The sequence below is a fragment of the Haemorhous mexicanus genome, chromosome 10, assembly GCF_027477595.1.
Source record: "Haemorhous mexicanus isolate bHaeMex1 chromosome 10, bHaeMex1.pri, whole genome shotgun sequence".
NCBI classification, from domain to species: domain Eukaryota; kingdom Metazoa; phylum Chordata; class Aves; order Passeriformes; family Fringillidae; genus Haemorhous; species Haemorhous mexicanus.
The window spans coordinates 18,164,551-18,177,482 of NC_082350.1; the positions used below are offsets into that span (position 1 = coordinate 18,164,551).

A 12,932-nucleotide genomic window follows, 5' to 3' on the forward strand; every position below is an offset into this window, starting at 1 on the left:
CGGGTGTGCTCTGGGGGGCTCTGCTGCCTGCACCGAGCAAGACCCAAGACCAGGGCCAAAACACCTCCCTGATGAGGGTATCCCCCTCCCCAGCCACAAGCATGGCCCCATCCGGAAACCTGTGCAGCCCCCCCAAGGGCTGCCCATTCATCTGTCCACTTCTCAGCCCACCTGACTCAAGAGGAAGGGCAGGGAGCTATGGCTCTCCTAGACCCAGCAGCGGGCTGGGAACTGCTCACTCTCGCTGGCTGGGGCACAAGGACGTGCCAGGGCAGCTCAGCTGTGCCAGCACCATGGCTCAGCCCCACAGCAAGAGGCAGTTTCAGATTCTTTCCTTCCACCCCAGGAAAACCCCAGGCTGACCTAGGCAGGGAGGAAGTGTGGAGGAGGAAGGAAGCATTCACGCATCGCAGGGTTTCGGATGAAGCCCGACTGGAGGTAAACACCTTCTTCCCGCGTCCCACCCCGGCAAGACCCGCCAGCAGCTCCCAGGCCAGCACCCACAGGCAGGCTGGGAGCACAGGCTGTGGGTGCCACTGCGGCACACAAACAAGCACGTTCAGGGACGTGTGGGCTCTCTGACCTGCCTTGTGGCTTGCCAGGCTCCCAGCTGGGCCAGCGAGCTTGCTTCTCGCCCAGGCTGTTCGTCCAGAGCAAACACAAACACAGTCCCATTGTGGCCTGGTGGCACCAGCAGTGGGCATGGCACTGGGGACAGAGGGAGGAAAACCTTTCATGGTGCCAACTCCCCACTGGTAGAGGTGCAGAAGGGCAGCATCTACATCAGACTCCAGCACAGAGATGGTTGCTGGGCAGGGGTTATTTGCTGTTTCTCAAGAACACAAACTAGGGGCATCTGGCAAAAACAGAGGGAGACAAGGAAGAAGCCTTCTGTCAAGCAGGTAATGCAGGAAGGGTGAGACACAGGATGAACAGAATGAGTCTGTGCACCCATAAGGCAGCTTCTGCTCAGTCCCAAGGCACTACCTGCCCAAGGGACACAGCAAGCCGCCATCTCTCTCCCTTCTCATTTCCCATACCATCAGTTACTGAACCCCAGCAGGATGCCAAGTGTGGCTTTGCACAGCCACAAGACCACTGGAGACACTGCTGCACTTCTCAGACCCCTGCATGGGGTGGCTGCCAGAGCGGGTGGGCAGCACCAGATGATGGGGGAGCAGGTTCCAGAAGGGGGCTGCCCACACCTCTGTGAGGGACAGGCCCCGTGCTGGCTGCCCTAATAAGGGCACAGCAGTGCTGAGGGCCCAGACACGCCGTGCTGGCGGTGAGCAGAGCCAAGCGTGCGCTCAGCGCTCACAGTGCGGGGCTGCCAACTCCCGGGGCAGAGACTGTGCGGGTGCAGCCAGTGCAGGGCCAGCCGGGGGTGTTTCTGCAGGAGGAGCGGGGAAGGGATGCCCTGCGTTCTCAGGGCTGGGACTGCTGATGGATGAGTGGCTGTGGCGGTGAGTCAGGCTGGGGAGATGGGGATCTGGGTGGCAGGGTGTGCCCGCAAATAGAGTGACACAAGGATGCTGTGGCAAGCCACAGCATAGCATGGACTGACCAGACCATGGTGGGTGTTTGCTTCCCAAACCTGTCCAGGGTATGCGGGAACTCTCGTGCACAGCAGCAGGCCCCACGTAGGAAGCCCTTGCCATGGCAGTTGTCCCCTCCGGCAGAGTCCTTCCCCTTGAGTGTTGGCCATGGGCAGAACCTCAGCTTGGACAGGAGGCTCGCTGCCTGCATCCTAATTTGGCAGCATCTGCCATCTGACCAGCAGAGGAGAGAAAAACTGACAGAGCCAAGCCGGCTGTTGGCGTGAGAGCCACGTAAACCACACAGAGAGAGCGGGGAGGGGAAATAGTAATAATAAAAAAAATTTCACTGAGCAACTCAGCTAAAGGAAACAGGCTGAGCACAGAGGGCAGAGGGGGTTTCCTGCAGCCAGCAGAGTGACCCAGGAGGGGTCAGTGGAGCCTCCCAGACCCCCGCAGCCTGCCATTGTGAAGGTGGTGCTGGAAGGCCCTATGAGCTTCTGTGCTGCATGGTGCAGGGGCTGGTGGCACACGCTGAGCTGAGTTGCAGAATCTGCTCTCAGCCCTTAAAGGTGCCGCAGAGCTCTCACCATGACCTGGCCCTAAACCTGGTCCCCTCTCCCAAAAACACTGAGGCACACAAGCACTGGTCCCCCTTGAAAGGGCATGTGAGAGGGCATGCTTGGGCTGGGAAGCCCAAGCACTGGGCTTCAGAGGTTCAGGATCAAGCAGTTACTCTCTTCCTCTGGCCCATGGTGCCAGAGGGGGCTTGAGAGGTGTCACTGGTGATTTCCTGGCGTGTTTCAGGTTTGCAGGTGCTGTGGAGGGACATGAACGGCATCAGGGCTGGCTGAACAGTGAGTCAAAGCAACTTCAATCCCGCACACCACAGCAAGAGCCTGGTCCCATTAGTCAACGGGAAATTGGCTCCCAATTTTGCCAGCTTGGGGAAGTCACCCTAAGGCTTGCTTTATCACTGTCTGCAGCACTGGGAGTTGTCCTCTCCTTACCTTCAGCTGGGCAAAATCAAGGCATGAAGCAGGAGCCTCACTATGCTCAGCAACTGCAGCCAGCCAGGCTTGACTCCACATAGAAGCAGAAGTTCCATGGCAGAGTGGATCCCAGGACAGGGAAAGATTCTTATTCCTTGGACAGGGCAGTGAGCATCATTCTGGCTGCCTCCTCCGTGCCCTGCGCGTCTCCTCCCAAGCACACCCTGAGCTGCAAAGACGAGCAGTCCCCTACCAGCAGCCATCCCACCACCTCTACAGAGTCCCAGCAGTTCACTAGGTGTTTGAAGCCCTGGCAAGGACCCATCTGGAGCCGGGGACCTCTCTCTCCCGGTGCTGAGGCTCAGGAATGCGGCATGCATGGTCTGAGGCCAGCAAAAACGTTTGAACTCCCCCCTTAAGAGGCCCAGAGAGCCCGTCTCGCGCTGTTGAGCGGCAGACGTGCGCGGCAGCGATGGCTGAGCCAGAAAAGGGGGGGAATTATCAAAATTCTTTCAAGATGAAGCCACTGGGGAAGACTCAGTCGTCTACACCAATAAGCTCCACTTTGAATGCTCTCCCCCTTGAATATGTGGACTGATGGCTTTTATCAGGATACACTGGCAATATAGGATACCAGCTCTTTGGCCCGATGAGGAGAAGGCAGCTCATGCAAGTCCAGAGCATCCTGGAAGAAGGCAAGGGAGAAGAGTTAGTAAAGACACCCACGCAGCCTTGCTGCAAACAGAGGAACCTGTTCTGCAATGTGCCCATGCTCTCTGTGAGCTATGCACACCATGGCACCATGTCTGCAGGAGCTCAGCATGGGGCAAGTGGCCTGGACTAGCCTTATGTGGCCCCTTGCCCCACACTGAGCTCCTGCAGATGCCGTCAATGGCTGGGCCATTTGCCCCAGGACATGGCTTGGCTTCCACCAAGGTGGCTGCTAATGGTGGTGCCAGGTGCCTCTTTTCCCTCTCACTGCCATGTTTTTCTCCTCTGGAAGGAAAGCTAGCTTGTTTAGAGATGCACTTTTAATCCTGGAGACTGCCTGCTATTCAAAAAGCCACCAAAAGGGGCATCTCTGCATATTTTAATTTCTTTCTCAGTTTTGAAGATAATTACACCAGGAGTGAGTGGCCTTGCGTGCTCCCCATTCAAGCACCTATCGGTACAATTAATCCCAGCACTGTTCTGAGCAGCGGCACAAAGGGCCTTTGGTGTAAGGTCCTTTATCTGGGAACAAAGAGCTGCCTGTGGGAGAGAACCTGAGGTTGCACTTTTCCCGCTGACAAGCGTTCTGTACACAAAAGCTGAGCCACAGGAGTGCCCTGTGAGCGCGTCAGGTCTGGGAGACCCCGCAACACGTTTTCTTGAAGCATGTGGCTCACCCAGATCCCTCCTCCTCCTCCTCCAGGAGGGTTCTTCCCCCTCTGACCCCACCTAAACCCTGTAGCCATCCTCCTCCCAGGCAGGGGATGTCCCTGCTCCAAGGCCAGGGGACTCCACATGCTGCCTGCATTTAGGAAGCTCTCCCACGTGCTCCGTGGATGGAGCACACCACAGACAGCAGCTCTGGAGCACAGGAGGTGGCGTGCTGGGAGGTTTTGGCACTTGGCAGCCCCTTGTGCCGGAGCTGCACTGCAGGGAGGAGAGGCTCTTGATGATGCAGTCAAGCGCCAGGAGAGCAGGGAGGAAGGCTGCAGCCAGCGTGGGAGGCATCAGGCAGGGAACCAGCAGGCACCCTTGGTGGTCAGGGGCTACCCATGGTGGAGGTGCCAGGCATGGGGTTTGTGAATCTGGGGAAGGATCTGGCTGGCACTATTTGCTAGTTCTCTCTGCAGGGATGGGGCTGGCAGCACGGCCAGCATGCTGTACAACTCATATGCCCTCATTCTCCCTCAGGAATCCCATCTCTTCCAGGGACCCCCTGCACACCCATCTACCCTAGTGCCCAGCGCAAGGCCAGGGGGCTGTGCTGGTCCCACCCTTGCCCTCCCCGACTGTCAGGCCGGGCAGGCCAGGCAGTGCGGTTCAGCCCAAGGGAAGGGCTGGAGCACTCCCTATCACCGCCCACGCTGGGAACCTGTCCTTATGACAAGCAGGGCGCCTGCTGCTCCCCAGCGCCGAGGGGGGAGACGCGAGGCTGCCGTGGGAGCTGGCCCCCCACCCCAGCCCTCTCCGGGGGGGCACAGGGGCTCTGACCGCACATGCCCACCAACATCCACTTGTCCCAGGTCCAAGGCAAGCCAGCAACTTGTCAATGAACTGGGAACAAAGGGAAGAGAGGAAGGGAAGAAAGAAAAAAAGGGGCCTGTATCACAGCTGTGGCCCTTCATGCCAAGGGCGTTTGGCCCATCATCAAAGGGGATTGGATTTGCTGAGGCAAATGATGACACATCCACTTCAAGCGGGGCAGGTTCTGCCTGCTGCTGGAGGCGAGCCACCGGAGTGAAGAAGTACTGTGGGCACTTAATAATAGACTCATTATTTCTGCATTATGGCAGGGCCCAGAGGCCCAAACTGAGATTAAGGCCCCTCTCTGCACACGGGGCACATGCACACACCAAGCTAGGCAGTCTCGGCCCAGAGAGCCCAGCCGGGGGTGGGCAGCACTGCCAGTCCTGGCATCACTCACCACTGCCAGTTCCAGCCCTGTCAGAACCATGGTAAGCTCACAGCAGGGCCCAAAACTCCAATTCCAACGATGCTCCAAGGATGCATCCTTCATTTCCCAATCCCACACCTACACTGGGGTATTAACCTCAAGCCAGGAGACGGTCCCATGGCTCTGAGCCACTGGCCTACTGCATCTCTCTCGCAGTCCTCCCCATCTGATCCCAATGTCCTGCACCTTCTGCATTGGCCAGATCCAGATCCCAGATGACTGGGAGCTGCCTGGCACATGGGGTAGAGGGGGACAGGAATGCTCCCTCCATCCAGCCCTGCCCTGTCGCCAACCCACCATCCGCTAACTGGCTGGAGAGGGTTTTCCGGCCACGTGCTCCTCACCAGGAGCTGTTTCCTGATGGCTGCAAGACAGACTGAAGCATGTGAGAGAGGACAGGTGCCAGCTCTGCAAAAGGCAGATCAAGTGGCAGCGGCTGGGATGCAGGGAGGGATGGGTGCCCCCTTCCGCCGGTCACGCACTGGATCAAGGCGGGAAGGGTAGATTTCTGCTGTTTTATGAGCAGAGCCATGCCAAGCTAGGCTCCGGCACCCGCCAGCATCACACTGTGTGCACCCCCTTCTAAACCACAGCACTTGAAGCCTTGGACTTTTGCAGGATGGCAGCTTCTGCCCTCCAGCTGCATGCCAAGGACACGTGCAGCCCACTGCCAAAAGCCTGCCAGGTCCTGCTGCCAGGCCCTGGTCCTGCAGAAAGGCTGTACCGACACTGGGAGAAAACGGGAGCCAGCTGCCCAAGCCCAGCCCTGCACTGCAATTACTGTTCTATTAATACCACGGGGATTTCGGATGTCAGAGACCAGCGTGCTATGCCAGGGTCAGCTTGGCCAAGGAAGAGCTGACATCCCTGCCCACGTGGTGGATGTGCCCCGGTACTTGCTGCTTCAGCTTGTCTAGGGGGAAAAGATGCTTTTGCTGCGCCAGGCTGTGCGCAAAGGGGAACGGACAGATCCCACAGACAGCCTCTCATCCTTGCCTGCTGCCAGACTGCCCACTTGGGACAGGAATGTCCCTGCCTGGCCCAGGGGAAGGGGCTGCCCGCTGCAGCTCTCTGCCATACGGACAATGTGACCAGCTGTGCCAGGCAGGCAGGAGCCCTAGGGCCAGCAGGCAGGACAGATTTATAGGTCGCCGTCCCCAGCAGGAATGGCCATGCCGCCATCCTCTGCTGCCACAGAAATAACTCATCTGATCAGGAGATGCCAGACCTGTTCGAGCCACAAATGCCATTGACTAGGACACAGGCAGCAAATCAGCCTGCAAAGCCACCCTTGTTTCCAGAACATGTTATGATGGGGACACTCCTGCCACTTCTCTCTGTGACCCCACTGCCCTGTGGCCATGTTTTCATGGGGCAGGTGTCCCCATGGGGCTACCAAGCTGAGCTGGGCTGGTACGGGTGGATGAAGAGCCCCAAAGTCCTCAGGGGAGGGAAGAGAAGGCGGTCAGTACTGCAGACCTGCCTCCGCAGGGCAACTGCTTGCGTCAGGCTGAGATCCAAAAGGCCCCTCTCTCCCTCCAGCTCCATTTTTTTTCCAGGTTGTACTTTTGGAAAGTGCCCAGAGAAAGAGTAATGATATTTAAAAGAAAAAAACCAACCACCCCTTCCCCAAAAAAGGTTACTCTGTGCACATCCAAAGGCTCGCCCCACAGACGGGTAGCTTGGCTGCCAAGCTCCATCCCATCCCGGCAGTGCAGAGTGGGAGTTTCTGCCAAGATCTCCCTCCTCTCTTCTGCCTGGGGCAGTTACCCAAATCTCTGCGCTGCTCTCTGCTCACTTCCTCAGCTCTCTGAGAGCACCAAGCCCATCTGGAACTGCTTAAACCCAAATACTGCCCCCCCTCCCTCCTCCACCTCCCCCACCCCCAAAGTCAGATTCTTCCAAAGTTAAAACAAGCACAGAGTCAGGAGGGGGTGCCGGGCCGGGCTGACTCGCTCCTTCATTTCGGTTTAATTTCTGGGGAACTAGAATAAATCTGTTCCTGGCGATCGTTCAAGCCCTGCACATTTTTCTCATTAATAAAAAAAGGCCTTGGATAGCATGCCGCGTGTGCGTGCCCCCCCTCCCTGCGGGGTCCCCCTGCGCCCCAGCCCTTGTGGGGCAGGCACTGAGCACCTGAGAGACGCAGGACTGGGCGCAGGGGACATGGGGACAGCAGTGCCCCTTCCCTGGGACAGGGATGGATTTTGGCAGCCCTGCGCAACAGCCACACCTCTCAAAGGAACAGGGAGGCTTAAATCCCCCTGCAGCTGCTGCTGGGCAGGAGAATCCTGGGGGAGGGCTCCCCTGGGAGGGGACATCCCTGCTGCCCACCCCTGCGGCACTGCAGCCCCCGCAGGGCCCCCGGGGCATTCCTGGGGAGGGGGCCGAGAAACAGGTGTTTGTCAACAGCTTCTGCCACATGCATGAGAAACGCCAGGCCCCGCAGCACAGTGGGGCTTAGCAATGGGCAAAAATAAAATAAGGAGAACCCCCCCCCCAACCCCCCAGCAAAATCCTCCCCCCTGTCCCGGCCGGGAACCCTCAGCCAGCACACGCTGGCACGTGCGTGGAGAGCGGCCATGGGGCCGGCGCTCGGCCCTGATGCTGCGCCCCAGCCTCTTCTCAAGATGGCTCCCGCTCCTCTTCAGCGGGGCGGCCATGCGAAGACAGCACTGGGCTCGCTACCTCCCGACTCAGGCAGTGCAGGCTGGAGGGCTGAGCTGCACCGAGGGGAAAGTGGGCACCAGGGGACGGATGCAGCCCCTCTGGGAGTGGCGGCACTGCGGGAAAGGGACGTGGCCCTGCAGAAAGGGGATGTTGCCCCACTGCCAAGCTCAGCTCCATGAGTCCTCCGTGGCGATGCTGAGGGTGGGTGATAATGGTCCCCAAGCACAGGAGGATGAGGCTTCACCAACAGTGCCAAGTCTGTCCCTTCCCAGGCAGGATGCCCACCTGCCTTCCCTACAAAATGGCTCCCACTTGAGGCTCAGCTCTGCGAGGGAACAGCCCATGCCCCACAGCCAGCACCGCCCAGCCAGAGCACAGGGCTGGGTTTGCAGCAACAACAACAACAACAAAAATGCAATAAAAAAAACCAAAACATGACTTCAAATGGGACGGTCCCAGTGGGGTGGGAGTGTCACTGCAACAGGCTGCCTGGCCTTCAAGATGGCAGCCCATCCCTTGGGGCATGGGGCTCTGCCTGGCTCTGCAAGGAGATTCCTGCCCATGGAGGGGCACCACCATCCCCCAAATGCTTCATGGGAACATGCTGGACCCAGAAACAACAGCAGCTCATTATGGTTTCAACCACTGAGAAGCTTGTGGCAACGGCAACCACCAGCTCCACCGCAGCCCTTGGGTAGAGTCCCCCTTTCCCAGGGTTCTCCTCTGGGGGAGGCTGACACCCACCCTGTGGTCTGCACCAGCTGGGAATGGGGATTCCGACCCCGGGGCCACCCCAGCACCCTTCCCCCAGCGCAGCTCCCAGGCGGAGACGCTTAATCCCGACAAACCAGTTTGACTCAGCACAACAGGAACAGCTACAATTTTAAAAACATGCAAGTCTGTGATTCAGATTGCTGGGGCTGTTTTAATTAAACAGCCAAGCTCCTCTGCTCCAGCAGCAGCAGCAAACGGCTCACGGAAAGAAAATGCAACAAACTGGTTTCCCCAAATATCTCTTGCAGTAAGTCATCATAACAAAACAAGGAGTTTCGGTTCATTCCTTAAAAACCAGAGGCCGCTATTCCCAATTGCAAGGGCTGGGCAGGCATGGCCTGGCAGCCACAGCCTCGCTGTACACTGAGGAAGAAATGTGGGGCTGCAAACGGACCCTGGTGCTCCAAGTTTTCCCTCTCCCCAGCTCTCCGCATGCTCCGCTTGACACAAAGGAAAGCCTTTCTCCTCCCCTCCTCGGCAGCACGGACAGGAAGGCTTCCTCAAGCACAGCTTTTACCAAGGAACAGGAGATTTAATGAATCCATCGAGTGTTTCCGAGCCCCACGATCCACTTTCCCTCACAGCCCTACCCCAAGCACCCATAAAACAGCAGGGCCAACTTCACCCATTCATTGCCCCACCAAGAAACATGCCATTTCTGTGAAAAGTAATTAAACAGAAAGCAAATCTCTCTGCCAAGAAAATACCTGGCAGCTCCAGCAAAAGGGTCAATTAAGCAGGGGTTTGCCGGTGCAGAGAGGAGCGTGGTCCATCTCTGTGACACCCAGCTGGGGTCGGGGAGGTGTCACTGGGCAGAGCCCAGATGAACAAAATCCCCCCTAGAAATCTTGCTGCGCTGCGGGGTTTGGCTATTTCACTAGAGCCCAAGTCTGCTCAGGACTACGTGCAGCAAACTACAGTGCTTCTGCATAGGAGTTCACGGGGAAGCACGTGGGAAACTCCAAGTTTAAATGGAGTCCTGAATCCAGAGAGGCTGCTCAGAACAGGAACTGCCTGGGAGAGTGGCTCCTAGGGAGAGCAGGTCCCTGTCCCAGTCTACCCAAACCCCCAGGGCGACAGGCAGATCCAGTCTGTGGCTGTTCATGCTCCCTTGGGCCAGGGTGTTTTGAAGCCTGGGGTTTTAGCCCTGGATGGTCGGCAAGGGCCCGGAACGCGGCACATTTCCCGTGCTGTTCTACCGCGTCCACTCCCCACAGGGCCTCTGCTCCCACAGCCCCGCTGGGACAAACTTTTCAGCTCAAACCCCTGTGCTGGAGAAAGGATCCGCTGTTGCCCCTGGATAGAGCATTCCTTCTGCAGCCGGCCCAGGGACTGCTGAACCGGAGAAGAAAAACACATTGTGACTTCAAACAGACCCAGCGCACTTACAGGATCTGGAGAGAAACCATTTTCTCCTCGGCAGCACAAAGCCCTCACTGAGCTGCTGCCGAGCGCGGCTTTTCTCCTCCACCCCCGTGGGGCCTTGTAAAGAAACCCAACTCCCCGCCATCCCCACGGGAATGGGGAGCGCCATCCAGCCCCAAAGCCCCCTGCCCTTCCAGCCCGGCACCAGCCGCAAGCCCAGCCCTTTGCACCTCGGAGGGGACGGTAAAGTGGCTGGGTCTGGGGACTGCTCGCTGCTGTTGTCTGCAGGACGTGCGTACAGATTTATGGCCACGCCAGATTTATGATCAGCACTAAAATATCCAAACAAACGTGCACATGAGATTTACAGTAACCTCTGGAACGCGCCAGTCCCTGTCAGGAAGCAGTGGTGAGCGTGGACAGAAATGCCAAACGTAGCAGAAGAGCGGGAGCGGGAGCTTGCTGACCCTGATGTGAGCAGCGGCTTCCCTAAGCTGCAGAGGCAGAAGCCTCTCCAGGCCAGCTGCAACTTTCCCTCCAGCTTGAACAAGGGCAAAGGGAAAAAAAATAATAGTTCAAAAAAAAAAAAAAAAAAAAAGAGAGAAAATCCCACTGGGAATCGGGGCCAGCTCGAAAACTGTTGAGCAGCTGCCAGCCAGCCCTGAAGTGGTCCCACTGGACTGGCACCCAGCTGGGCCCTGACCTCTCAGACGGTGTGTTCAGCCCCTGACCTCTCCACACATTCGGAAAGCTGAAAAAGCCCAATGACTCCTCAGCAGGGCCTGTTTATTTTCTCTCCATCCGACTCTTTGCACTGCTCCATCCCCAGTAGGCAGTGGGGGAGAGGCTAGGGGGACTGTCCCAAGGTGATACATAGCGGTGATACACACCGGTGCTGCCAGCCCCCATGCCAGCTATCCTTCCCACATTCCTAAACCGCTGATGGGAAGCAGGTTGTGAGAGGCTAGCTGCAAGCGTGGGGCCCCGCCGGGCTCCCTGTCCACAACTTCATCCCCCGGCACCTCTCCAGAAGGCAGGGATCCCCGGGCGGGTGCTCCCCATCTCGCGAGGGCTGAGTGCCGGTGGCTTCTCCCTTCCCCTGCTGCCGCGGGATTCCCGCTTAGCCGGGAGCTCACGGACCCGGCAGGCCCACAGCTCTGATTCCTACGGCGTACAAAGGACGAGGGGTTTTAATTTTTTTTTTCCCTTTTAAAGAAAAAACAAAAAAAAATCGCACGGGGGGAGGATGAAAAGGAACGCGGACAACAAGCACCCCCCAAACTTTCTACAAAGCCCAAAGCTAGAGGAAAGACGTCTCCCAGTCACCGCAGCGGGGGAGGGCTCCTGCCCACGGCCACCCCCGGCGCCGCGGCCCGAACCTCGCAACGCGGGGCGACGGCAGCGGGAGCCCGAAGCACGACACCGCCTCCGAGCAACCCCCGCCGCCCGCTGCCCGGGCGGGGGCACCCACAGCTCCGCTCCGACCGGGGGATCTCCCTTCCCTTCCGTCCCTCCCTCGCCAGCCCCCTCCCGCCGCTCTGGCAGCGGGTTCGGTTACCGGACACCGGAACGCCGCCGCCCCGGCACTTCGGCTGGAGCCCGCACACTTTGCGCCGAAACAAAAACCCGTCCGGGCCCTCTTCTCCTCCTTCTCTCCGGTGCGACCCGCCTTGCCCGCTCGGGGACCCCCGGTACCCAGCGGGGCCGAAAGCCTTTTTCCTGGCTCAAAGCTGCGGGTGCAGCGGCGCTGCCCCGCAGACCGAGGATCACTTTCCAAGGGGGAGAGAATTACTCCTCGTTCTATTCCCAACTCCATCGGAGCTCGAGGGTGGGCGAGCCGCGGAGCGCAGACCCGGTCGGGGGTAGATGGGGCACGCGTGGCCACTCGCCCTGGAGGTCCCACGCTGGAGCCTCGGGGGTTAAGGCAGCGGGCGCGGCGAGCCCTGCCGGGGAAGGGATGCAGCCGGACACGGCACACGGACACTCCTTCCGCGGCCCCACCAGTTCTGGCACGCCAAGAGCTCCTACTGAAAGAAATATTAATTTTCCAGCCCTCTCGGTCGTGGCGAAAAGCCTCGAAACGTGAACCGAGTATCCAAAGAGGCGCCGCTCCCTGCCAGCAGCCGCCGGCCGCGGATGCCGCGGCTCTGCCGCGCCGGGCTCGGTTCCACGGGGCGTTGACTCTGAAACCTACTGAGGGCGGCTAAGCGCTGGGAGCGGGGCTGCGGCGGCGAGCCCTCCGCGGGGACAACCGGGCATCCGCGGCGCGACTACGAGTCGCGCTGAGCCACGACGGGCCTGGGACATCCCGGAGGATGTGTGCACCCGTGCGCGGTCGCTCGGGCCCCGGTGCGGCGGACGGGCACGCCCGCCCGGTACTCACCCTCCAGAGCGCGGCGGCCACCGGGGAGCAGCAGGAGCAGCAGAAGGGGGAGCAGCGGCGGCGGCGGCGGGGGGGCCCCCGGGCGGGCCGCGGCCATAGCGGGGGCGGTGCGGGCGGCCCCGCCGGGCAGTCCCGAGCTCGGCGCCACGCGCGGCTCCTCTCGCCGCCGCGCCACGCTCGCGCTCTGGCGCCGCCGCCGCCGCCGCCGCTGCTGAGCCGAGCGGGGCGGGGCCCGCCCGCCAATCACCCCGCCCCTGGCAACCCGGCGCCCCTGGCGACGGCGAGCGCGGCGCCGATTGGGCCGTGCTGCGGCGGGGGGCGGAGCCTCCGCGGAAAGATGAATCGGAGAGGGCGGGCACTGCCCGGCGCGCCCCCTGTGGCCCCGCCCCCTGGCGCGGGAGGCGCAGGGCGGGGAGCGCGCCCCACCCAGCGGCCGCCCGCGGAACTGGGCTCTTAAAGGGGCCGCGCTCCCGGCCTGCCTCGCAGACCCTCGGCCCGCGCTGCCCTGTTCCCCGACCCTCCGGGTGCGGGGGAGTGCGTGAGCCTGG

At 60.1% G+C, this 12,932-nt stretch overlaps 1 protein-coding gene across 4 annotated transcripts in view; it reads right to left on the reverse strand.

Annotated features, from left to right (window-relative positions):
- Positions 1-12,528, reverse strand: part of EPHB3 (EPH receptor B3) — a 29,488-nt gene extending 16,960 nt beyond the window's left edge. For 2 of the 4 annotated variants that reach the window (XM_059855682.1, XM_059855681.1), the window contains exon 1: positions 584-719. In XM_059855682.1, coding sequence (XP_059711665.1) covers positions 584-704 — 121 coding nt within the window. In that variant the 5' untranslated portion in view covers positions 705-719. Of the gene's footprint in view, positions 1-583; positions 720-2,545; positions 3,047-12,384 lie in introns of those variants that run through there. The other 2 variants (XM_059855683.1, XM_059855684.1) reach the window with 2 other exon arrangements.
- Between the last annotated feature and the right edge of the window lie 404 nt (positions 12,529-12,932).